At 39.8% G+C, this 23,705-nt stretch overlaps 1 protein-coding gene across 3 annotated transcripts in view; it reads left to right on the forward strand.

Annotated features, from left to right (window-relative positions):
• The first annotated feature begins 352 nt into the window (after window positions 1–352).
• Spata5 (spermatogenesis associated 5) overlaps window positions 353–23,705 on the forward strand; it is a 257,900-nt gene continuing 234,547 nt past the window's right edge. For 2 of the 3 annotated variants that reach the window (XM_004667022.2, XM_045131630.1), the window contains exons 1-3: window positions 353–555; window positions 11,561–11,685; window positions 15,712–15,869. In XM_004667022.2, the coding sequence (XP_004667079.1) occupies window positions 396–555; window positions 11,561–11,685; window positions 15,712–15,869 (443 nt within the window). In that variant the 5' untranslated portion in view covers window positions 353–395. The remainder of the gene's footprint in view (window positions 556–11,560; window positions 11,686–15,711; window positions 15,870–23,705) is intronic. The other variant, XM_004667023.2, reaches the window with a different exon arrangement.

Raw genomic sequence — 23,705 nt, forward strand, 5'->3', positions numbered from 1 at the left:
GCTCCATTCGTGTGCATGTTTTCGTTCCACCCCTCCTCTCCTAGCTCCGCCTCTTCTCGCCCGAGGCTCCTCCCTTCACCAGCTCTCCCGTAATGCACTAGCTCCAGGAAAGCGAGGAGCTTAAAACGCTTTCTTTTTGAAACCAGCGTTTGCACAGGGATTAGGCAGACACGCGCAACTTTCAGGTATTTATAATCTAAAGGGGCAGCAAACATTTAAAACTCTGTGGGGTGTAAGGACATTTATTTCTCCGCACTCGCAAGTGTGTTGCACTTCACTTGGGATATTACGGTAGCACGCCAACCCTGGCTGACCTCTACCCCGGAAGTCGTCTTTCGCAGGCGCGCGCATATTGAGCCGGCTTTGCTGCTACTTTCCTCTGGCAGTTTGCGGTCATGTCGTCAAAGAAGAACCGAAAGCGGTCGAAGGAAAGCATGGAAAGTGGCTCGCCTTTGGCCTCTAGTGCGTGCTTGCGAGCGAGGGCCCAAACTCCGGCCGGGCCGGACGTGGCGGCGGCCGCGGGGACTCTGGTGGTGACCAACTTCCTAGAGAGGGGTAAGTGGTGTGCGGAGAAGCCCCGAGGCCGAGGACGGTGCCGCACCGCAGGGGAGGTGCGCGGCGTTTGCCCGTGGGCGTGACACGCCTGGGAGCCGCGGGAGAAGCCTGCGCGAGGCGGCGCGGCTTACTACAGTGTCTACAGCTTCCCTTAGCAGTGCTCCGAATTTTAATACAGCGCTGCAAGCAGTCCGTCTCGCTTTCAGATTGGTGCTGCCTAACGAGCGCAGGGTACGGCCCCTTTCCAAAGCTAAGTGCCAGACTCGGCAAGTGTGCACAGCCAGCCCCCCCTCCCCGAGAGACGACTTTCATGACGCACGGTGGACTCTTCCCCTTCGCGCAGGTTCGGAGTTCATTGTTACTAATTGCACACTATGTTGGCCCGTTGGGCCTGTTACCTGCATGCCCTCTAGTTAACACAGAACTGTGACAAGTGGGCAGTGAAGAGTAATGTCCGTTTTGTAGCATTAAAAATGCTAATGGAATCCTTAGGCTTCGCAGGCAAACGCCTTAACCGCTAAGCCATCTCTTTAGCCTTCACCTTTTCTTCTTGTCACCACTGTTCACTTTTTCATTGCCACACTGAAATGAAATGGCCACTCATCACTCACTGCTTAAAGTCGACTTCCATCCAACCTCATTTTATGGACACTGCCTTGCAAGAGTCTCAGGTTATGGCCACGTTGGCAAATCCAGTAGATGTCCCCGGTAGGTTTTATCATTGTTGATCATTTCTTCCTCAAAACACTTTGTTTTGTCATCAAACTTTTCAAATTTTTCTCCATGTCTTTATTTTATTTTGTTTTTTCCAGGTAGGGTCTTTCTCTAGCCCTGGCTGACCTGGAATTCACTATGTAGTGTCAGGGTGGCCTAGAACTCAAAGTGATCCTCCTACCTCTGCCTCCAGAGTGCTGGGATTAAAGACTGTACCACCAGTCTGGCTACTTTATTGCCTTTTCTCTTTTCTGCTTTTCTTTGTTTTTTTTGAGGCAAGCCCGGGACTAGGAATCCCATTAGCATTTTTTAATGCTACAAAACAGACATTACTCTTCAGGGCCCACTTGTTACAGCTCTTGTGTTAACTAGAGGGCATGCACATAACAGGCCCAACTGGCCAACAAAAGTCTATCCTTTTTTTTTCTTTCTTAAATGAGAGAGAGAGAGAGAGAATGAGAATTGGTGCACTAAGGCCTCCAGCCACTGTAATTAAACTCTAGACGCATGCACCACCTTATGTGTATATGTGACCTTGAGGCCTTACATCACCTTTTGTCTGGCTTATGTGGACCTGGAGAGTCATCAGTTCTTAGGCTTTGAAGGCAAGTGCCTTAACTGCTAAGCCATCTGTCCATCCCTGTTTTTTCTTTTTCTGTTTTAAAATATTTTATTTATTTATTTATTTATTTATTTGAGAAGGAAAAAGGGGATGGGGAGAGAATGGGCCCGCCAGGGCCTCAACTGCAAACAAACTCCAGGCACATGAGCCCCCTTGTGCATCTGGCTTACTTGGGTCATGGAGAATCTAACCGGCATCCTTTGGCTTTGCAGGCAAACGCAACTGTTAAGCCATCTCTCCAGCCCTTCTTATGTATTTAAAAAAAATATTTAATTTATTTCTTTGACAGAAAGAGAGAGAGAGAAAATGGATGTGCCAGGCCCTCCAGCCACTGCAAATGAACCCCAGCATGTGCGTCCTTTGTGCATCTGGCTAATGTGGATCCTGGGGAATTGAACCTGGGTCCTTTGGCAATACTGGCAAACAAATGCCTTCTGCTAAGCCATCTCTCCAGCCCTTTTTAAAATGTTTTATTTGAGAGAAAGAGACAGGTAGAAAGAGAATGGGTACACCAGAGCTTGCAGTCATTGCAAACAACTCCAGGTACATGCATGCCCTTATGTATCTCCCTTATGTGGGTACTGGCGAATTGAACCTGGGTCCTTTGGCTTTGCAGGCAAGTGCCTTAACCACTAAGCCATCTCTGCTTTCCTTCTTTATTGCTTTTTCTTTTTTGTTTTTTTGAGGTATGGTCTCACTTAGGCCCAGGCTGACCTGGAATTCACTATGTAGTCTCAGGGTGGCCTCGAACACATGGCAGTCCTCCTACCTCTGCCTCCTGAGTACTGGGATTAAAGGCATGTACCACCATGCCCGACTTTAAATATTTTTTAGAACTGCTTTGCAAACAGCCTGTCTTTAAGATTGGCAACATGTCTAGTGCTGCCAACAAGAGGAGAAAAAACTTCCTCAATTCCTATTCCTAAATTGTTTTTCTCTAAATTTTTTCTTTGTCAAGTACATCTATTGTTAAGAGTTTACTGTCCGAGTCATCTTCAATTTTGGATCTGTTTTTGTAATTCCTACAATTTTTGACTTGATTCACTTGTCTTTTACACTAGGGTTTCTCAAACACTTTCCTTTTTGGGGTTTTTCGAGGTGGGGTTTTGCTCTAGCCCAGGAAGACCTGGAATTTTCATAGTGGCATTGAACTCACAGTGATCCTCCTACCTCTGCCTCCTGACTGCTGGGATTAAAGGCATGTGCTGCTATGACCAGCTGTTTTCTTTTATCAAATACTTATATTTATTAGAGAGAGAGAGAGAGAGAGAGAGAGAAAGGGGGGGGAAGGAGAGAAAGAGGAGAGAGCATGAATGAGAATATGGGTGTCACAGAGCCTCTAGCCACTGCAAATGAATTTCAGATGCTTGTGCATCTGGCTTACATGGGTACTGTGGAATTGAACCTGAGTCCTTAGGCTTCTCAGGCAAGTGCTGTAACCATTAAGCCATCTCTTGGGCCTTCATTTTCTCTGATAAAGTTTTTTTATTTTTATTTTTATTTATTTATTTATGGAAATTTTGCTTTTATTGTTTTTGATATGCTCTTTGTTTTCTTTTTTTAAAATTTTTATTAACATTTTCAATGATTACAAACTATATCCCATAGTAATTCCCTCCTTCCCCACCCCCACACTTTCCCATTTGAAATTCCATTCTCCATCATATTACCTCCCCATTACAATCATTGTAATTACATATATACAATATCAACCTATTAAGTATCCTCCTCCCTTCCTTTCTCTTCCCTTTATGTCTCCTTTTCAACTTACTGGCCTCTGCTACTAAGTATTTTCCTTCTCAAGAAGAGGCCCAATCATCGGTAGCTAGGATCCACATATGAGGGAGAACATGTGGCGCTTAGCTTTCTGGGCCTGGTTACCTCACTTAGTATAATCCATTTCAGGTCCATCCATTTTTCTGCAAATTTCATAACTTCATTTTTCTTACTGCTGAGTAGAACTCCATTGTATAAATGTGCCACATCTTCATTATCCACTCATCAGTTGAGGGACATCTAGGCTGGTTCCATTTCCCGGCTATTATATATTGAGCAGCAATAAACATGGTTGAGCACGTACTTCTAAGGAAATGAGATGAGTCCTTTGGATATATGCCTAGGAGTGCTATAGCTGGGTCATATGGTGGACCAATCTTTTGCTGTTTTAGGAACCTCCACACTGTTTTCCACAATGGCTGGACCAGATTGCATTCCCACCAGCAGTGTAGAAGGGTTCCTATTTTCCACATCCCCGCCAACATTTATGATCATTTGTTTTCATGATGGTGGCCAATCTGACAGGATTGAAATGGAATCTCAATATAGTTTTAATCTGCATTTCCCTGATGACTAGTGACGTAGAACATTTTTTTAGGTGCTTATATGCCATTCGTATTTCTTCCTTTGATAACTCTCTATTTAGCTCCTTAGCCCATTTTTTGATTGGCTTGTTTGATTCCTTATTAGTTAACTTTTTGAGTTCTTTGTATATCCTAGATATTAATCCTCTATCAGATATAAAGCTGGCGAAGATTTTTTTCCCATTCTGTAGGTATGCCTCTTTGCTTTATTCACTGTGTCCTTTGCAGGTGCAAAATCTTTGTAATTTTATGAGGTCCCAGTGGTTAATCTGTGGTTTTATTGCCTGAGCAATTGGGGTTGTATTCAGAAAGTCTTTGCCACGACCAGTATGTTGAAGGGTTTCCCCTACTTTTTCCTCTAGCAGTTTCAGAGTTTCCAGTCTGATGTTAAGGTCTTTAATCCATTTGGACTTAATTCTTGTGCATGGCGAGAGAGAAGAATCTATTTTCATCCTTCATCAGATATATATCCAGTTTTCCCAACACCATTTGCTGAAGAGGCTGTCTCTTCAATGAGTATTTTTGGCATTTTTATCGAATATCAGGTGTCTATAGCTATTTGGGCTTACATCTGGGTCCTCTATTCTGTTCCAATGATCTACATGTCTGTTTTTGTGCCAGTACCATGCTGTTTTTGTTACTATGGCTCTGTAGTATAGGTTAAAATCAGGTATGGTGATATCACCAGCCTCATTTTTGTTGCTCAGTATTAATTTAGATATTCGAGGTTTTTTGTGATTCCAAATGAATTTTTGGATTGTTTTTTCTATTTCCATGAAGAAAGCCTTTGGAATTTTGATAGGGATTGCATTAAACGTGTAGATTACTTTAGGTAAGATTGCCATTTACACAATATTGATTCTTCCAATCCAGGAACAAGGGATGTTTCTCCACTTTCTAGTGTCTTCTGCAATTTATCGCATGAGTGTTTTAAAGTTCTCATTGTAGAGATTCCTTACTTCCTTGGTTAGGTTTATTCCAAGGTACTTTTTTTTTTTTTTTGATGCAACTGTGAATGGGAGTGATTCTCTGATTTCATTTTCTGTGTGTTTGTTGTTAGCATATATGAAGGCTACTGATTTCTGTGTATTTATTTTGTATCCTGCTACATTGCTGTAGGTTTTGATCAGCTCTAACAGTTTGCTAGTAGAGTCTTTAGGGTCCTTTATGTATAGAATCATGTCATCTGCAAATAATGATAACTTGATTGCTTCCTTTCCAATTTGTTTACCTTTTATGTGTATCTCTTGCCTTATTGCTATGGCTAAGACTTCCAAAACTATATTAAATAAAAGTGGGGACAGTGGACACCCTTGTCTTGTTCCTGATTTTAGTGGGAAAGCTTCCAGTTTTTCCCCATTTAGTAATATGTTGGCTGTAGGCTTGTCATAAATAGCCTTTATTATATTGAGATATGTACCTTCTATTCCCAGTCTCTGTAGGACTTTTATCATGAAGGGATGTTGGATTTTGTCAAATGCTTTCTCTGAGTCTCATGAGATGATCATGTGATCATGTGATTCAAACCGTTTATGTAATGTATTACATTTATAGATTTGCGTGTGTTGAACCATTCCTGCATCTCTGGGGTAAAGCCTACTTTGTCAGTGTGAATGATCTTTTTGATATACTCTTGTATTCTGTTTGCCAATATTTTGTTGAGAATTTTTGCATCTATGTTCATGAGGGAGATTGGTCTGTAATTTTCTTTTTTTGTTCTATCTTTGCCTGGTTTTGGTATCAGGGTGATGCTGTCCTCATAGAAGGTGTTTGGTAGAATTCCTTCTTTTTCTATTTCCTGGAAAAGTTTAAGAAGCAATGGTGTTAGCTCTTCCTTAAAAGTCTGGTAAAATTCAGCAGTGAATCCATCCGGGCCTGGGCTTTTTTTATTTGGGAGATTATTGATAACTGTTCGGATCTCCATGTTTGTTATAGGTCTATTTAAGTGAATAATCTCATTTTGATTTAATTTAGGTAGGTCATATAGATCAAGGAAATCATCCATTTCTTTCAGATTTTCATACTTTGTGGAGTATATGCTTTTATAGTATGTCCCTATGATGTTTTGAATTTCTCTGGAATCTGTTGTGATGTTTCCTTGCTCATCTCTGATTTTATTAATTTGTGTCTCTTCTCTCTTTCTTTGGGTCACATTTGCTAAGGGTTTATCAATCTTGTTTATCCTTTCAAAGAACCAACTCTTTGTTTCATTAATTCTTTGGATTGTTCTTTTTGTTTCTATTTCATTAATTTCTGCCCTAATCTTTATTATTGCTTCCCGTCTACTGATTTTTGGTTTGCCTTGTTCTTCTTTTTCCAAGGCTTTAAGGTGAAGCATTAGGTCGTTTACTTGCGACCTTTCTAATTTCTTAATATAGGCACTTAAGGCTATAAATTTACCTCTTAGAACTGCCTTCATTGTATCCCGGAGATTATGGTATATTGTGTTCTCATTATCATTTGACTATAAATTTTTTGATTTCTTTCTTGATTTTTCTTCATTGACCCATTCATCATTTAGTAGTGTATTGTTTAGTTTCCATGATTTTGTGTATGCTCTATAACCTTTCTTGCTACTGATTTGTAGTTAATTTCATTGTGGTCAGATAGGATGCAAGGAATTATTTCAATTTTCCTGAATTTGTTAAGATTTGCTTTGTGTCCTAATATATGGTCTATTTTAGAGAATGTTCCATGTGCTGCTGAAAAGAATGTATATTCTGCAGCTTTTGGATGAAATGTCCTGTATATATCTGTTAGGTCTATTCCTTCTATGACCTCATTTACTGCAATTGCTTCTCTGTTTATTTTACCCAGGTTGACCTGTCAATTGATAAGACTGGGGTGTTAAAGTCACCCACCACCACTGTGTTTGGTGTTATCTGTGACCTTAGTTCTAATAGTGTTTGTTTGACGAATTTGGGAGCCCCCATGTTAGGTGCATATATGTTAGGGTTGTAATGTCCTCCTGTTGGAGTGTGCCCTTAATCAATATAAAGTGACCTTCCTTATCTTTCTTGACTAACGTTGGAGTAAAATCTACCTTGTCAGATATTAGGATAGCAACCCCTGCTTGTTTTCTACGCCCATTTGCTTGAATCACCGTCTTCCAACCTTTCACCCTAAGATAATGTCTGTCCTTTGTAGAGAGGTGAGTTTCTTGGAGACAACAAATTGTAGGATCCTGCTTTTTAACCCAGTCTGCAAATCTGTCTTTTTGTTGGGGTATTGAGGCCATTGATATTAAGAGATATTATTGAAAGGTGTGTATTTATGTTTGCCTTTTTTTTTTTTTTTTTGTTCCGGTTCTACCTGTGCTCTCTTCAGTTAACTAGTATTTGAGTATTGCTTATATTTTCCAGGTTTCTTATATGTATGCTTTTCCTTTTCTTCAGCATGGAGGATTCTATCAAGTATTTTCTGTAGAGCTGGTTTTGTCTTCAAATACTCCCTTTTCCTGCTTTTGTCATGGAATGTCCTTATTTCTCCGTCTATTTGAATGGATAACTTTACAGGATAAAGTAACCTTGGTTGACAGTTGTTATCTTTCAGAACTTGGAATATATCACTCCAAGCCCTTCTGGCTTTAAAAGTTTGTGTTGAATAATCTGCTGTAATCCTGATGGGCTTGCTTTTGTAGGTAACTTGATTTTTCTCTCTAACTGCTTTCAATATTTTTTCTTTGGTGTGTGTGTTTGGAAGTTTGATTATAATATGGCGAGGAGAGGTTCTTTCTGGATTTTGTCTGGCTGGGGTTCTAAAGGCTTCCCGTATCTGCATTGGCACCTCTTTCCCAATTTGGGGGAAATTTTCTTCTATGATTTTGTTGAAGACGCCTACTATGTCTTTGGAGTGGAATTCTTCTCCTACTATTCCCTGAATTCTTATATTTGATCTTTTCGTAGTGTCCCGAATATCTTGACATTCCCACTCATACTTTTGTATAAACTTGTCTTTCTCTTTGTTGGCCTGTATTATATCTGCCACCTGGTCTTCTAGCTTATATATTCTGTCCTCTCCCTCATCCATCCTACTAGTGAGATTTTCTACAGAGTTTTTTATTTCATTAACTGTGTTCTTCATTGCTAGTAATTCTGACTGGTTTTTCTTTATTATTTCTATTTCCTTATTTATGTCTTGTATTGCCTTCTTTTTTTCATTAAATTGTTGTCCTGCGTTTTCTTTGATTCCTTTGATTTCCTCTTTGATTTCTTCTTTGTTTCTTTTGATTTGTTCTTTGACCTCTTTGAACTTATTTATAATCATTCTTTTGAACTCTTTGTCAGGCATTTCTTGTAACTCGTTCTCACTTGAGGACATTTCTGATGCATTAATACTTTTAGGTGGATTTATATCATCTTGCTTTTTAGTGTTTCTTGTGTTATAATGTATATATTTTTGCATCTTGGATTAAGTTAAAGCTTGGATTTTCTACCTAGCTGGGTATTCTTAGCTGTATCAATTGATTTGATGTAATATATTTTCAGGGTAGAAGCTTAAGGTGTTAGGTGTGCCTCTTAAGACTTTCAGAGTATCTACAAAGATGTTCTTCGGGGTTGAGTTTCCCTGCTATTGGAGTATTCAAGCAGGCTGAGTGGAATAAAATACAGGTAGATTCTAAAGTTTAACTAAACACTGTACACATTCAATCAAAACCAGCCCCAAGTATGTATGCAAGAGTAGTTATTATAACGACCAGATCCTCTATCAACAAAGAGGTTAAGATTTCTGGTCTGTTGAGGGATCCAAGTCAGCTTGCCACCAAGTGAGACCCTTCCCTGGTGCAATCCCAGTTACCTTGGATGATGTTGGTCTCAGTTAAGTTGCTGCCTGGGTCGTCGGGCTGCTGTTCTGGTTTTTGGAGCTGGGCACTGGCTTTTCCTGCGCGGCAAACCGAGCCTGGCAAGTGTGGCCCTGCAGATCAGCACCCCTGCTGCTGGAACTGCTGCTCAAGCTGCCGCTGCTCGGTCTGTACCCGCTGCTGCTCAAGCTGCTGCTGCTGGGCCCACCACTGCTGCTGCCTCTGCTGCTGCTGTAGCTGCCACTGCTGGACCCACCACTGCTGCTGAAGCTGCTGCTGCTGTGTCCACTACCGCTGCTCCCACAGAAGCTGCTGCTGCTGGGTCTGCTGCTGCTGCCACTCCTGGGTCTGCTGCTGCTGCTGGGTCTGCTGCTGCTGCCGCGACTATAGCTGCTACTTACTGTTGGGGCCGCTGTTACCGGTGTCGGTGTCGTAGCTACTGATGTTGCTGCCGAACTCTGCTCCTGCTTGGGTCCTGCTGTCGCCTCAAGTTGGTGTAGCTGGGTCCTGGGACCGCTGCTCTGTTGGTGGGAGTTGGACTCAGGCAGTGGTGGAGGGGAGGTAGCCGCAGCTGCTCTGGTTCTCTCGCTGCTCAACAGTTCTTCTGCCTCGTGGTCTGGTCCTCCGTTGCTCACTGCTGCTCTCCCTTCATGTTTCCTGAGGTGCGGAGAGCGCTGGTGTATGGGGATGCTCCTGCACCTGACTTTTCCTGCGGCTTAAGCCGACCCTGGCAGCTTTCTGGTGTGCTGCTGCTGCTGTGGTTGGCCGAGCTGACGGAGCCGCTTTTGCCGGCCTGTGCAGGCTCTGGATGCTCTGGATCTCTTCAACTTCTCCGCTGCTGCTTCAATTTCCTATACACCTCACTTTTTAGTAAAAGTGTATATTTTGCTGAGTTTTTTTGGTCTTTTTTTCCCCCCTAGGCTGCTTTGGCGTGGTACCTACGCCGCCATCTTAACCGGAAGTCCCCTTATTTTTATTATTATTGCATAATAATTTGTTAAACAAAATGATACCTGTAGATCACAAATACAGATATAAGATATTACATCATAAACAGTAACATTCTTTTAGCTGGGGGAATAAAAGTTGGCTGTTTGGAATTGTCTTTACTATCTTTAAGAAGTAAACTCACCAAATGTAAAAGTAGTTAATGGGAAAAGTGCATGTTGCCAATACTTTTTAAAGTGCTGGACAAATGGGGCCTGGTGAAGGGAATTTTATGTACAGCTTAACTAGAAAATGATGCATTATGGACTAGAGAGATGGCTTAGCAGTTAAGGCACTTTCTTGAGAAGCCTAAGGACCCAGATTCCATTCCCCAGTACCTATGTAAACTAGATGGTGCATACATCTAGAGGGCTAGAGGCCCTGGCATAGCAATCCTCTCTTTCTCTCATGTATCTCTTTTTTTTTTTTTTTTAAATTTTTATTAACATTTTTCATGATTATAAAATATATCCCATGGTAATTCCCTCCCTCCCCACCCCCACACTTTCCCGTTTGAAATTCCATTCTCCATCATATTACCTCCCCATTACAATCATTGTAATTACATATATACAATATCAACCTATTAAGTATCCTCCTCCCTTCCTTTCTCCACCCTTTATGTCTCCTTTTCAACTTACTGGCCTCTGCTACTAAGTATTTTCATTCTCACGCAGAAGCCCAGTCATCTGTAGCTAGGATCCACATATGAGAGAGAACATGTGGCGCTTGGCTTTCTGGGCCTGGGTTACCTGACTTAGTATAATACTTTCCAGGTCCATCCATTTTTCTGCAAATTTCATAACTTCATTTTTCCTTACCGCTGAGTAGAACTCCATTGTATAAATGTACCACATCTTCATTATCCACTCATCTGTTGAGGGACTTCTAGGCTGGTTCCATTTCCCAGCTATTATAAATTGAGCAGCAATAAACATGGTTGAGCATGTACTTCTAAGGAAATGAGATGAGTCCTTTGGATATATGCCTAGTCATGTATCTCTTATATGCCTCTCTCAAATAAATATCTAAATAAGTAAAATAGTTTAAAAAAATGTTGTACTGGGAAAGGCTTTTGGGTGGGAATTTACATTAACAGAGAGGTACTTTGGAATGGTTTTTAAATCCTGGGGCAAGTGGATCAGAGGTGAAAATATACCTTGGGGGGTCATTTAAATGTGCCAGTTCTCAGTTGAAGTTTTTGAATATTAGTAGCTAACTTACAACTTGTACTACAGAAAGCTTAGAGACTCTTATACCTTGGGTTGTTTTGTTTGTTTTTAGAGGTATTGGGGTTGGAGCCCAGAGACATGCTAAGCAAGTGCTTTACCACTGAGCTTTAACCCTAGCCCCTGTGTTCTTAGTTCTTAACAAAATTAGATTTCTTCTTTTAGTTAATGATTTGTAGTTAATACGTATACACTGCCAGTAAGTAATTAGGAAGGTTTCACTCTGAAAGAAAGCATGCGTAGATATCAGTTATAAAATAGTATTAAAATAAATGTTTTTCTTCTTTTATAGTAGATGCCAAAGTTCCTAAGACATTCCAGAATTCCCTTGTTCATCTTGGGCTTAGCACTATGAAGTCTGCAAACATATGTATAGGTCGACCAGTATTGCTTACCAGTTTGGATGGAAAACAAGAGGTAAAAGTTCTTTTTATTTTCTTAACAAATACTTGAAATGAATCTGATTTTAACTTTTTTTTTTTTCAAGATAGGGTCTCATCTGGCCTTAGGTTGATCTCAAATTCAGTGATCCTCCTACTTCAGCCTCCCTAGTGCTGATAAAGGCATGTGCTGCCACATCTGGCAGATTTTAACACTAGCAATAAAAAATATATATATTTTAAAAGACAGTCTCATGTACATGGTAGCCACTGAAATGTCATAAAGCACATTTCCTTGGAGAGGTAGTAGAACATTGTTGGAGTTAACCTTTCTCAATCCTAGGACAAACATCTGACCAGAAGGCAGCTTATGGGAGGAAAGGGTTTATTGCAGTTTTAAACAGTTTCCAGGGGAAGCTTCATCATGGTGGGAGAAAGTAGCTCACTTCCTTATATACCCATTGGAGATTAGAACTGCAGCTGAGTCTAAATACACTGTTAGCTACACTCAGGATCCCCTTCCTCCAGTGGCTCTAGAAAGGCTCTGCTTACTTTCTGAGTAGGAAGCTTTATCAAAAATACTTGGGGGTATGGGGGATATTTATAATCAAACCACTATATTCCCCTTTGGCTCTATTTCTTCCAGTTGACTAGTATATTTCTTTATAGACATTCCATTTTGAGGTAATTACAAATACTTGATTACCCGTTTTTAGTTGTATTTCTTCTTGCTGCCATATGTCATCCTCAGATTCTAGCCAGGAGCTTTTCCTGGGGTTTTAGCAGCTTGGCTTTCTCTGCTGGTAACCCCATCTCTGTCATAGCTTTTTCTGTTGGTGCCATCATTCACAGGAAATCCCCTGGAAATATGAACAAGCTTTCAGTTGTTTTCATTGTTTTAGCCTTATGCTATATTTAAAGCAAAAAAAAAATCCTATGATGTATCATGTAAAAGTGCAGGCCTGTCAGTCTGTGAATTTAAGCCAGAAATCATTGCTCTTCTCCCTGTGCATTTAAATTTGATGAGAATATGGGTTTGTTTGTTTGTTTAATTAAAAAGAGAGAGAGAGGAGAATGGGCTTACCAGGGCCTCTTGGTGCACGAACTCCAGATGCATGTGCCCCTTTATGTATCTGGCTTTATAGAGGGGAATCAAACCTAGGTAGTTAGGCTTTGCAAACAAACACCATTAAGCTCTGAGCCATTTTTGTAGCCTGAATTCTTATTTATTTATTTATTTATTTATTTGAGAGAGAAAGAAGCAGATAGAGAATGGACCTGCCAGGGCAAACAAACTCCAGACACATGATGCATCTTGCATTATGTGGGTACTCGGGAATCAAACCCAGGTCGTTAGGTTTTCTTTGCAAGGAAGTGCTTTCAAAAACTGAGCCATCTTTCTAGCTGGAGAATCCAGGTTTTGATGAAATTTAAAAAAAAAAAAAATTGTTCGTTTTTATTTATTTATTTGAGAATGACAGAGAGAGGCAGATAGATAGAGAGAGAGAGAGAGAGAGAGAGAGAGAGAGAGAATGGGCACGCCTGGGCCTCCAGCCACTGCAAACGAGCTCCAGACGCGTGCGCCTCCTTGTGCATCTGGCTAAGGTGGGTCCTGGGGAATCGAGCCTTGAACCGGGGTCCTCAGGCTTCACAGGCAAACCCTTAGCTGCTAAGCCATCTCTCCAGCCCTTGATGAAATTTTTGTGCTATATCTTTTACTATTTCCTGGATGTGAAGATCTGGGCAGGATTACATTTTATTTTTGAGTATTTTCTTATTCTTTTTTTTTTTTTTTTTTAAGGTAGGGTTTTGCTCTAACCCAGGCTGACCTTGAACTCAAAAGTGGTGCTTCTACCTCTACCTCCTGACTGCTGGGCCTAAGGCATATGCCATCACATCTGGCTCTTATTTTCTTATTTTTGCCTTTCCCCTTAAATCTACTTTCCATTTTTACTTTTCACAACAGATAAAATACTTTAAACATAATTTCTGGGACTGGAGAGATGGCTCAACAGTTAAAGGTGCTTGCTTGCAAAGCCTAATGGTCTGAATTCAAATTCCCAGTACCCTAGTATAGCCAGATGCACAAAGTGGAACATGCAGAATGCAGTGGCAAGAGGCTCTTGTGTACCTATTTCCTCTTTCTTATTCTTATTCTCTCTCTCTCTGCTTGCAAATGTATATTAAAAAAAATTCTTGGTAAACCTGTAGAGTTCCTTCCCCCTCAAGGTAGGGTTTCACTGTAGCTCAGGCTGACCTGGAATTTATTATGTAGTCTCAGGCTGGCCTCGAACTCATGGTGATCCTCTTACCTCTGCCTGTTGGGCACTGTGATTAAAGGCATGATTTAGAAATCTACCACTACAACTGGTATTTTTTTTAAAAAGTTTATGTATTTGAGAGGTGGTGGAGGGAGAATGGGCATGCCACAGCCTCTTGCCATTTCATAGGACCTCTAGAGACATGCACCACTGTGTGTGTCTGACTTTTTGTGGGTACTGGGGAATTGAACCTGTAACAGCAGGCTTTGCAAGCAAGTGTTTTCAACAGGTATTGTCAACTCTCCAGCCTGAATATTATGTTTTTAAAAATTAATTTATTTGATTTGATGTTTTGTGGGATGCTGTAAATTTTGCATGCAATTGTGTGTACCCTGTTTGGAGGCCAAAGGAGAGTAAAAGCTCTCCATTTCCCCCCCTTTTTCTCTTTTGTTTTTTCTTAGACTGGTTAACAGCAAGCCTGAGTGATCCTCTTGTTTCTACCCCCCTTAGCATTATAGAGTTACTGGCATGCATTTGCCTGGTTTTATGTGGTTTCTGAAGATCATATTCAGGGCCTCATGCAGCAAGTCCTCTTACCCACTGAACCATCTCCTCCTCTTTTTTTTTTTTTTTTTGCGTCTTTTCAGGTAGGGTGTCACTGTAGCTCAGGCTGATAAGGCACTCACCCTAGGTCAAGCTGTGCTTGAACTCACCTCACCTTGAACTACCTCAGCCTACTGCATGCTAGAATTATGGGAGTGATCCACCACATTTATTATTTTTCATTGATTATTTTTTCAAATTTACTTTATGGTGTTAAGTATGACTGTATCAGTGTGCCAGGGCCTCTTGCCATTGTGAACAAATACCATATACATGCACTACTTTTCTTTTTCAAATACTTTATTTCTATTTACTTACTTATTTGGCCGAGAAAGAGGGAGGGAGGGAGAGAGAGACAGAAAATGAATGGGTGTGCCAGGGCCTTCAGCCACTGCAAAGGAACTCCAGACGTGTGTGTTCCCTTGTGCATCTGGCTAATATGGGTCCTGGGGAATTGAACCTGGGTCCTATGGCTTTGTAGGCAAACACCTTAACCACTAAGCAATCCCTCCAGCCCACATGCACTACTTTTTTTTTTTGTTTTTTTGTTTTGTTTTTCAAGAATGGGTCTCACTCTAGCCCAGGCTGACCTGGAATTCACTGTGGAGTCTCAGTGTGGCATGAACTCATGGTGATCCTCCTACCTCTGCCTTCTCAGTGCTGGGATTAAAGGCGTGTGCCACCACGCCCGGCTAACTACTTTTTGCACTGGCTTTATGTAGGTACTGTGGAATTGAACCTTGGTCAGCTGGCTTGGTAAGCTAGCACCTTTAACTATTGAGCCTTCATCGCAACCCATTTTGTGTTTTTTTTTTAATTATTTATTTATTTATTTGAGAGCGACAGACACAGAGAGAAAGACAGGTAGAGGGAGAGAGAGAGAATGGGCATGCCAGGGCTTCCAGCCTCTGCAAATGAACTCCAGACATGTGCGCCCCCTTGGGCATCTGGCTAACGTGGGACCTGGGGAACCGAGCCTCAAACTGGGGTCCTTAGGCTTCACAGGCAAGCGCTTAACCGCTAAGCCATCTCTCCAGCCCGCATTTTGTGTTTTTAACTGCAGTTTTTCTACTACAGTTTGTGTCACATTATAATTGCTTCAGAATAAGGTCTGTGTTTTCTAGATTTATGTTCTTGGCTATACATTGATGGTATTTTATAAACATTTTCTAATATTTCTATTTTATCTGTTTGGACAGGTCTATACAGCTTGGCCAGTGGCGGGATTTCCTGGAGACAGAGTTGGCCTGAGTGAAATGGCACAGAAGAATGTCGGAGTGAGGGCTGGAGATACCATCCACGTCCAGCCTCTTGTGGGTGCTGTGCTTCAGGCTCAGGAAATGGATTTGGCATTGAGGTTTGGCTCTTTGATGACTTTCTAGATCAAAGCTGCCCAGTAGAAATGTGATGAGAGGCACAAACATAAACCATGTATATACTTTTGCATTTTATGATAGCCACACTCATTTTTATTGACTTTTTCAAAAAATACTGAGTTTAGTTGCAAGGGAATGAAGAATATGGTGGTGCCAGGGCCTCTTGTAGCTGTAAACACACTCCAGATTCATGGACCACTTTGTGCGTCTGGCTTTATGTGGATACTGGGGAATCAAACCTGAGTAGGCAGGTTTTGTAAGACTAAACACTGAGCCATCTACCTACCTACTAGCCACATTTAAATGATAAAAATAAATGTGAAATAAATTACAGTATATTTTATTTGACTAGTACATGTACAATATTAGAATATGTTGTAAAAGTTACTAGTAGGATATTTTATATCCTTTTTATTTTAATCTAAATCTTCAAAATTCGGTGTGTATATTACATTTGATTACACTTGTAGAACATTTCAGTTTGGATCATACACACACATGGATAGATTTTTCTTTCTTTGTTTTTTTGGAGACAGGGTTTCACTGAGCTTGGGTTTAGTTTCCCAGTACCCAGTTGGCCGACCTTAAACTCTTGAATCTTCTGCCACAGCCTACAGAATGGCAGGATTCTAGGCATGCTGCATTACACCTAGCTGGAAAATTTGTCTTTTTTTTTTTTTTTGAGCAATACCACTACATTATACCTGTTGTACCTTGAACACTAAGCATATTTTGAGTACTCCATCACTATAGCTGGTGACAGACCAATAGTCCTACACTACAAAATAGCACAAGTTAGTTGAGGGCTATATAATTTTGGACAGGAGACACGGTTGTGATTAGAGTATGCCCTAACATTTTAGGTAAAATTACTGTCAATAAATACTTGCCAGCCTTTTTTTTTTTTTTTCAATCTCAGCTTGCTGTATAAATTGGACTTCTTTTCTTTCAGCTACAAATAAAACAACTTTCTTTGAATAATTTATCAATAAGCTTGGGCTTGGGGATCTGGTTCAGTGGGTAACCCCATGTTTGAGTGCCTGAGTTTGAGTCCCTAGACCCCATATAAAAATGAAGAGACATTGGTGGGCTTCTGTATTCCCAGCATGCTGATGGAAGTTGTTGGGATTGTAAGATGGGAAGTTTTCCTGGAAACTTCTAGCACAATGGTGACAAAAAGGGGAATAAGAAACCCTACAACTTTTTTTTTTTTTTTTTGGTTTTCTGAGGTAGGGTCTCATTCTAGCCCAGACTGACCTGGAATTCACTATGGAGTCTCAGGGTGGCCTCAAACTCACTGCGATCCTCTTACCTCTGCCTTGCGAGTGCTGGGATTAAAGGCGTGCACCACCATGCCAGGCTCCTACTTAACTTTTATTGACAATTTGTAAGTGTAAACAATAAACTATAATTCTCTCCCTCAATTCCCATTCTCCTCTCAACTCACCCTCCATCAAATTCCCTTCCTTTTCTAGTAGTCTTTTATTTTGATGTCATAATCTTTTCCTCCTACTATGAAGGTGTTGTGTAGGTAGTGTTAGGCATTGTAAGCTCATGAATATCAAGGGTATTTTGTGTCTGGAAGACTGCATTGGAAGCAGTTCTACCCTTCCTTTGGCTCTAACATTTTTTTTAATATATATACATTTAAAAAATATATTTATTGAGAACTTCTATATGGTATTTCCCTACCCTCCACCACTTTCCCCTGCATAACTCTGCTTTCCATCATATCACCTCTCTCTCTCCATTAGTCTCTTTTTTTTTAAATTTTTATTAAGATTTTCCATGATTATAAAAAAATATCGCATGGTAATTCCCTCACTCACCCCATGACACTTTCCCCTTTGAGATTCCATTATCCATCATATTACCTCCCCATCTCAACCATTGTACTTACATATATACAATATCAACCTATTAAGTAGGCTCTTCCCTTCCTTTCTCTTCCCTTTATGTCTCCTTTTTAACTTACTGGCCTCTGCTACAAAGTATTTTCCTTCTCACGAAGAAGCCCAATCAACTGTAGCTAGGATCCACATATGAGAGAGAACATGTGGCGCTGGGCTTTCTGGGCCTGGGTTACCTCACTTAGTATACTTTCCAGGTCCATCCATTTTTCTGCAAATTTCATAACTTCATTTTTCTTTACTGCTGGGTAGAACTCCATTGTATAAATGTGCCACATCTTCATTATCCACTCATCTAGGCTGGTTCCATTTCCCAGCTATTATAAACTGAGCAGCAATAAACATGGTTGAGCATGTACTTCTAAAGAAATGAGATGAGTCCTTTGGATATATGCCTAGGAGTACTATAGTTGGGTCATATGGTAGATCAATCTTTAGCTGTTTTAGGGACCTCCACACTGATTTCCACAATGGCTGGACCAGATTGCATTCCCACCAGCAGTGCAGAAGGGTTCCTTTTTTTCCACATCCCCGCCAACATTTATGATCATTTGTTTTCATGATGGTGGCCAATCTGACATGAGTGAGATGGAATCTCAATGTAGTTTTAATGTGCATTTCCCTGATGACTAGTGACGTAGAGCATTTTTTAGAAGCTTATATGCCATTCGTATTTCTTCCTTTCAGAATGCTCTATTTAGCTCCATAGCCCATTTTTTGATTGGCTTGTTTAATTCCTTATTATTTAACGTTTTGAGTTCTTTGTATATCCTAGATATTAATCCTCTATCAGATATATACCTGGTGAAGATTTTTTTCCCATTCTGTAGGTTGCCTCTTTGCTTTTTTCACTGTGTCCTTTGCAGTGCAAAATCTTTGTAATTTCATGAGGTCCCAGTGATTAATCTGTGTTTTTTTTTTAAAATTTTTATTAACATTTTCCATGATTATAAAATATATCCCAAGGTAATTCCCTCCCTCCCCACCCCCACACTTTCCCATTTGAAATTCCATTCTCCATCATATTACCTCCCCATTACAATCATTGTAATTACATATATACAATATCAACCTATTAAGTATCCTCCTCCCTTCCTTATCTACCCTTTATGTCTCCTTTTTAACTTACTGGCCTCTGCTACTAAGTATTTTCATTCTCACGCAGAAGCCCAGTCATCTGTAGCTAGGATCCACATATGAGAGAGAACATGTGGTGCTTGGCTTTCTGGGCCTGGGTTACCTCACTTAGTATACTTTCCAGGTCCATCCATTTTTCTGCAAATTTCATAACTTCATTTTTCTTTACCACTGAGTAGAACTCCATTGTATAAATGTGCCACATCTTCATTATCCACTCATCATTTAGTTGAGGGACATCTAGGCTGGTTCCATTTCCCAGCTATTATAAATTGAGCAGCAATAAACATGGTTGAGCATGTACTTCTAAGGAAATGAGATGAGTCCTTTGGATATATGCCTAGGAGTGCTGTAGCTGGGTCATATGGTAGATCAATCTCTAGCTGTTTTAGGAACCTCCACACTGTTTTCCACAATGGCTGGACCAGATTGCATTCCCACCAGCAGTGCAGAAGGGTTCCTTTTTTCCCATTCCCCGCCAACATTTATGATCATTTGTTTTCATGATGGTGGCCAATCTGACAGGAGTGAGATGGAATCTCAATGTAGTTTTATTCTGCATTTCCCTGATGACTAGTGATATAGAACATTTTTTTAGATGCTTATATGCCATTCGTATTTCTTCAATTGAGAACTCTCTATTTAGCTCCATAGCACATTTTTTGATTGGCTTGTTTGATTCCTTATTATTTAACTTTTTGAGTTCTTTGTATATCCTAGATATTAATCCTCTATCAGATATAAAGCTGGCGAAGATTTTTTTCCCATTCTGTAGGTTGCCTCTTTGCTTTTTTCACTGTGTCCTTTGCGGTGCAAAATCTTTGTAATTTTATTAGGTCCCAGTGGTTAATCTGTGGTTTTATTGCCTGAGCAATTGGGGTTGTATTCAGAAAGTCTTTGCCACGACCAGTATGTTGAAGGGTTTCCCCTACTTTTTCCTCTAGCAGTTTCAGAGTTTCCAGTCTGATGTTAAGGTCTTTAATCCATTTGGACTTAATTCTTGTGCATGGCGAGAGAGAAGAATCTATTTTCATCCTTCTGCAGATATATATCCAGTTTTCCCAACACCATTTGCCGAAGAGGCTGTCTTTTCTCCAATGAGTATTTTTGGCATTTTTATCGAGTATCAGGTGGCTATAGCTACTTGGGCTTACATCTGGGTCCTCTATTCTGTTCCACTGATCTACATGTCTGTTTTTGTGCCAGTACCATGCTGTTTTTGTTACTATGGCTCTGTAGTATAGGTTAAAATTAGGTATGGTGATACCACCAGGCTTATTTTTGTTGCTCAGTATTATTTTAGATATTTGAGGTTTTTTGTGATTCCAAATGAATTTTTGGATTGTTTTTTCTATTTCCATGAAGAAAGCTTTTGGAATTTTGATAGGGATTGCATTAAACGTGTAGATTGCTTTAGGTAAGATTGCCATTTACACAATATTGATTCTTCCAATCCAGGAATAAGGGATGTTTCTCCACTTTCTAGTGTCTTCTGCAATTCCTCTCTTGAGTGTTTTAAAGTTCTCATTGTAGAGATTCTTTACTTCCTTGGTTAGGTTTATTCCAAGGTACTTTTTTTTTTGTTTGTTTGTTGCAATTGTGAATGGGAGTGATTCTCTGATTTCATCCTCCTTGTGTTTGTTGTTAGCATATATGAAGGCTGCTGACTTCTGTGTATTTATTTTGTATCCTGCTAAGTGGCTTTAGGTTTTGATCAGCTCTAACAGTTTGCTAGTAGTGTCTTTAGGGTCCTTTATGTATAGAATCATGTCATCTGCAAATAATGATAACTTGATCTCTTCCTTTCCAATTTGTATCCCTTTTATGTGTGTCTCTTGCCTTATTGCTACGGCTAAGACTTCCAGAACTATATTAAATAAAAGTGGGGACAGGGGACACCCATGTCTTGTTCCTGATTTCAGTGGAAAAGCTTCCAATTTTTCCCCATTTTTGTCTGTAAGCTTATCATAAATAGATTTTATTATATTGAGATATGTTCCTTCTATTTACAGTCTCTGTAGGACTTTTATCATGAAGGGATGTCAAATGCTTTCTCTGTGTCCAATGAGATGATCATGTGATTTTTGTCCTTCAACCCATTTATATATTATATTACATTTATAGATTTGCGTATATTGAACCATCCTTGCATTTCTGGGATAAAGCCTACTTGGTCAGGGTGAATGATCTTTTTGAAATACTCTTGTATTCTGTTTGCCAATATGTTGTTGTGAATTTTTGCATCTATGTTCATGAGGGAGATTGGTCTGTAATTTTCTTCTTTTGTTCTATCTTTGCCTGGTTTTGGTATCAGGGTGATGCTGTCCTCATAGAAGGAGTTTGGTAGAATTCCTTCTTTTTCTATCTCCTGGAAAAGCTTAAGAAGCAATGGTGTTAGCTCTTCCTTAAAGGTCTTGTAAAATTCAGCAGTGAATCCATCTGGGCCTGGCCTTTTTTTATTTGGGAGATTATTGATAACTGTTTGACTCTATAAATTTTTTGATTTCCTTCTTGATTTCTTCATTGACCCATTCATCATTTAGTAGTGTATTGTTTAGTTTCCATGATTTTGTGTATGCTCTATAGCTTTTCTTGCTACTTATTTGTAGTTTGATTCCATTGTGGTCAGATAGAATGCAAGGAATTATTTCAGTTTTCCTGAATTTGTTGAGATTTGCTTTGTGTCCTAATATATGGTCTATTTTAGAGAATGTTCCATGTGCTGCTGAAAAGAATGTATATTCTGCAGCCTTTTTATGAAATGTCCTGTATATATCTGTTAGGTCCATCCCTTCTAAGACCTAATTTAGTCCAGATGCCTCTCTGTTCATTATTTCCCGGGATGACCTGTGAATTGATGAGAGTGGGGTGTTAAAGTCTCCCACCCCCATTGTGTTTGGTGTTATCTGTGACCTTAGTTCTAATAGTGTTTGTTTGATGATTTTGGAGCCCCCATGTTAGGTGCATATATGTTTAGGATTGTAATGTCCTCCTGTTGGAGTGTGCCCTTAATCTATATAAAGTGACCTTTCTTATCTTTCTTGACTAACGCTGGACTGAAGTCTACCTTGTCAGATATTAGGATAGCAACCCCTGCTTGTTTTCTAGTCCCATTTGCTTGAAACACCATCTTCCAACCTTTCACCCTAAGATAATGTCTATCCTTTGTAGAAAGGTGAGTTTTTTGGAGACAACAAATTGTAGGATCCTGCTTTTTAATGCAGTCTGCAAACCTATGTCTTTTCGGTGGGGCATTGAGGCCATTGATATTAAGAGATATTATTGAAAGGTGTGTATTTATGTTTGCTGGTTTTTTTTTGTTTTTTTTTTTTTTTTTTTTTGTGGTTCCGGTTCTACCTGTGCTCTCTTGTGTTAACTAGTATTTGGGTATGGCTTGTTTCTTCTACGTTCCTTATTTGTGTGCTTTTCCTTTTCTTCAGCATGTAGGATTCTATGAAGTGTTTTCTGTAGAGCTGATTTTGTCTTCAAATAGTCCTTTAGCCTGCTTTTGTCATGTAATGTCCTTATTTCTCCGTCTATTTGAATGGATAAAGTAACCTTGGTTGACAGTTGTTATCTTTCAGAACTTGGAATATATCACTCCAAGCCCTTCTGGCTTTTAAAGTTTGTGTTGAATAATTTGCTGTAATCCTGATGGGCTTGCCTTTGTAGGTAACTTGATTTTTTTCTCTAACTGCTTTCAGTATTTTTTCTTTGGTGTGTGTGTTTGTAAGTTTGATTATAATATGGCAAGAAGAGGTTCTATCCAGGTTTTGTCTGGCTGGAGTTCTAAAGGCTTCCTGTATCTGCATTGGCACCTCTTTCCCTATTTGGGGGAAATTTTCTTCTATGATTTTGTTGAAGACGCCTACTATGCCTTTGGAGTGGAATTCTTCTCCTACTATTCCCTGAATTCTTATATTTGATCTTTTCGTAGTGTCCCGAATATCTTGACATTCCCACTCATACTTTTGTATAAGCTTGTCTTTTTCTTTGTTGGACTTTATTACATCTGTCACCTGGTCTTCTAGCTTATATATTCTGTCCTCTCCCTCATCCATCCTACTGGTGAGATTTTCTACAGAGTTTTTTATTTCATTAACTGTATTCTTCATTGCAGGTAATTCTGACTGGTTTTTCTTTATTATTTCTATTTCCTTATTTATGTCTTGTATTGCCTTCTTTTTTTCATTAAATTGTTGTCCTGCGTCTTCTTTGATTCCTTTGATTTCCTCTTTGAGTTCTTCTTTGATTCTTTTGATTTGTTCTTTGACCTCTTTGAACATATTTACAATCATTCTTTTGAAATGTTTCTTAGGCATTTCCTCTAACTCGTTCTCACTGGAGGACATTTCTGATGCATTGATACTTTTAGGTGGATTTATATCATCTTGCTTTTTAGTGTTTCTTGTGTTATAATGTATATATTTTTGCATCTTGGTAAGTTAAAGCTTGGATTTTCTACCTAGGTGGGTATTCTTACCTGTATCAATTGATTTGATGTAATATATTTTCAGGGTAGGAGCTTAAAGTGTTTGGTGTGGCTCTTAAGACTTTCAGAGTATGTACAAAGGTATTCCTAGGGGTTGAGTTTCCCTCCTATGGGAGTTGGGTGAGTGGAATAAAATACAGGTAGATTCTAAAATTTAACTAAACACTGTCCACATTCAATCAAAACCAGCCCGAAGTATGTATGCAAGTGTAGTTATTATAATGACCAGATCCTCTATCAACAAAGAGGTTAAGATTTCTGGTCTGTTGAGGGATCCA

Source organism: Jaculus jaculus, chromosome 12, assembly GCF_020740685.1.
Source record: "Jaculus jaculus isolate mJacJac1 chromosome 12, mJacJac1.mat.Y.cur, whole genome shotgun sequence".
Classification (NCBI taxonomy): domain Eukaryota; kingdom Metazoa; phylum Chordata; class Mammalia; order Rodentia; family Dipodidae; genus Jaculus; species Jaculus jaculus.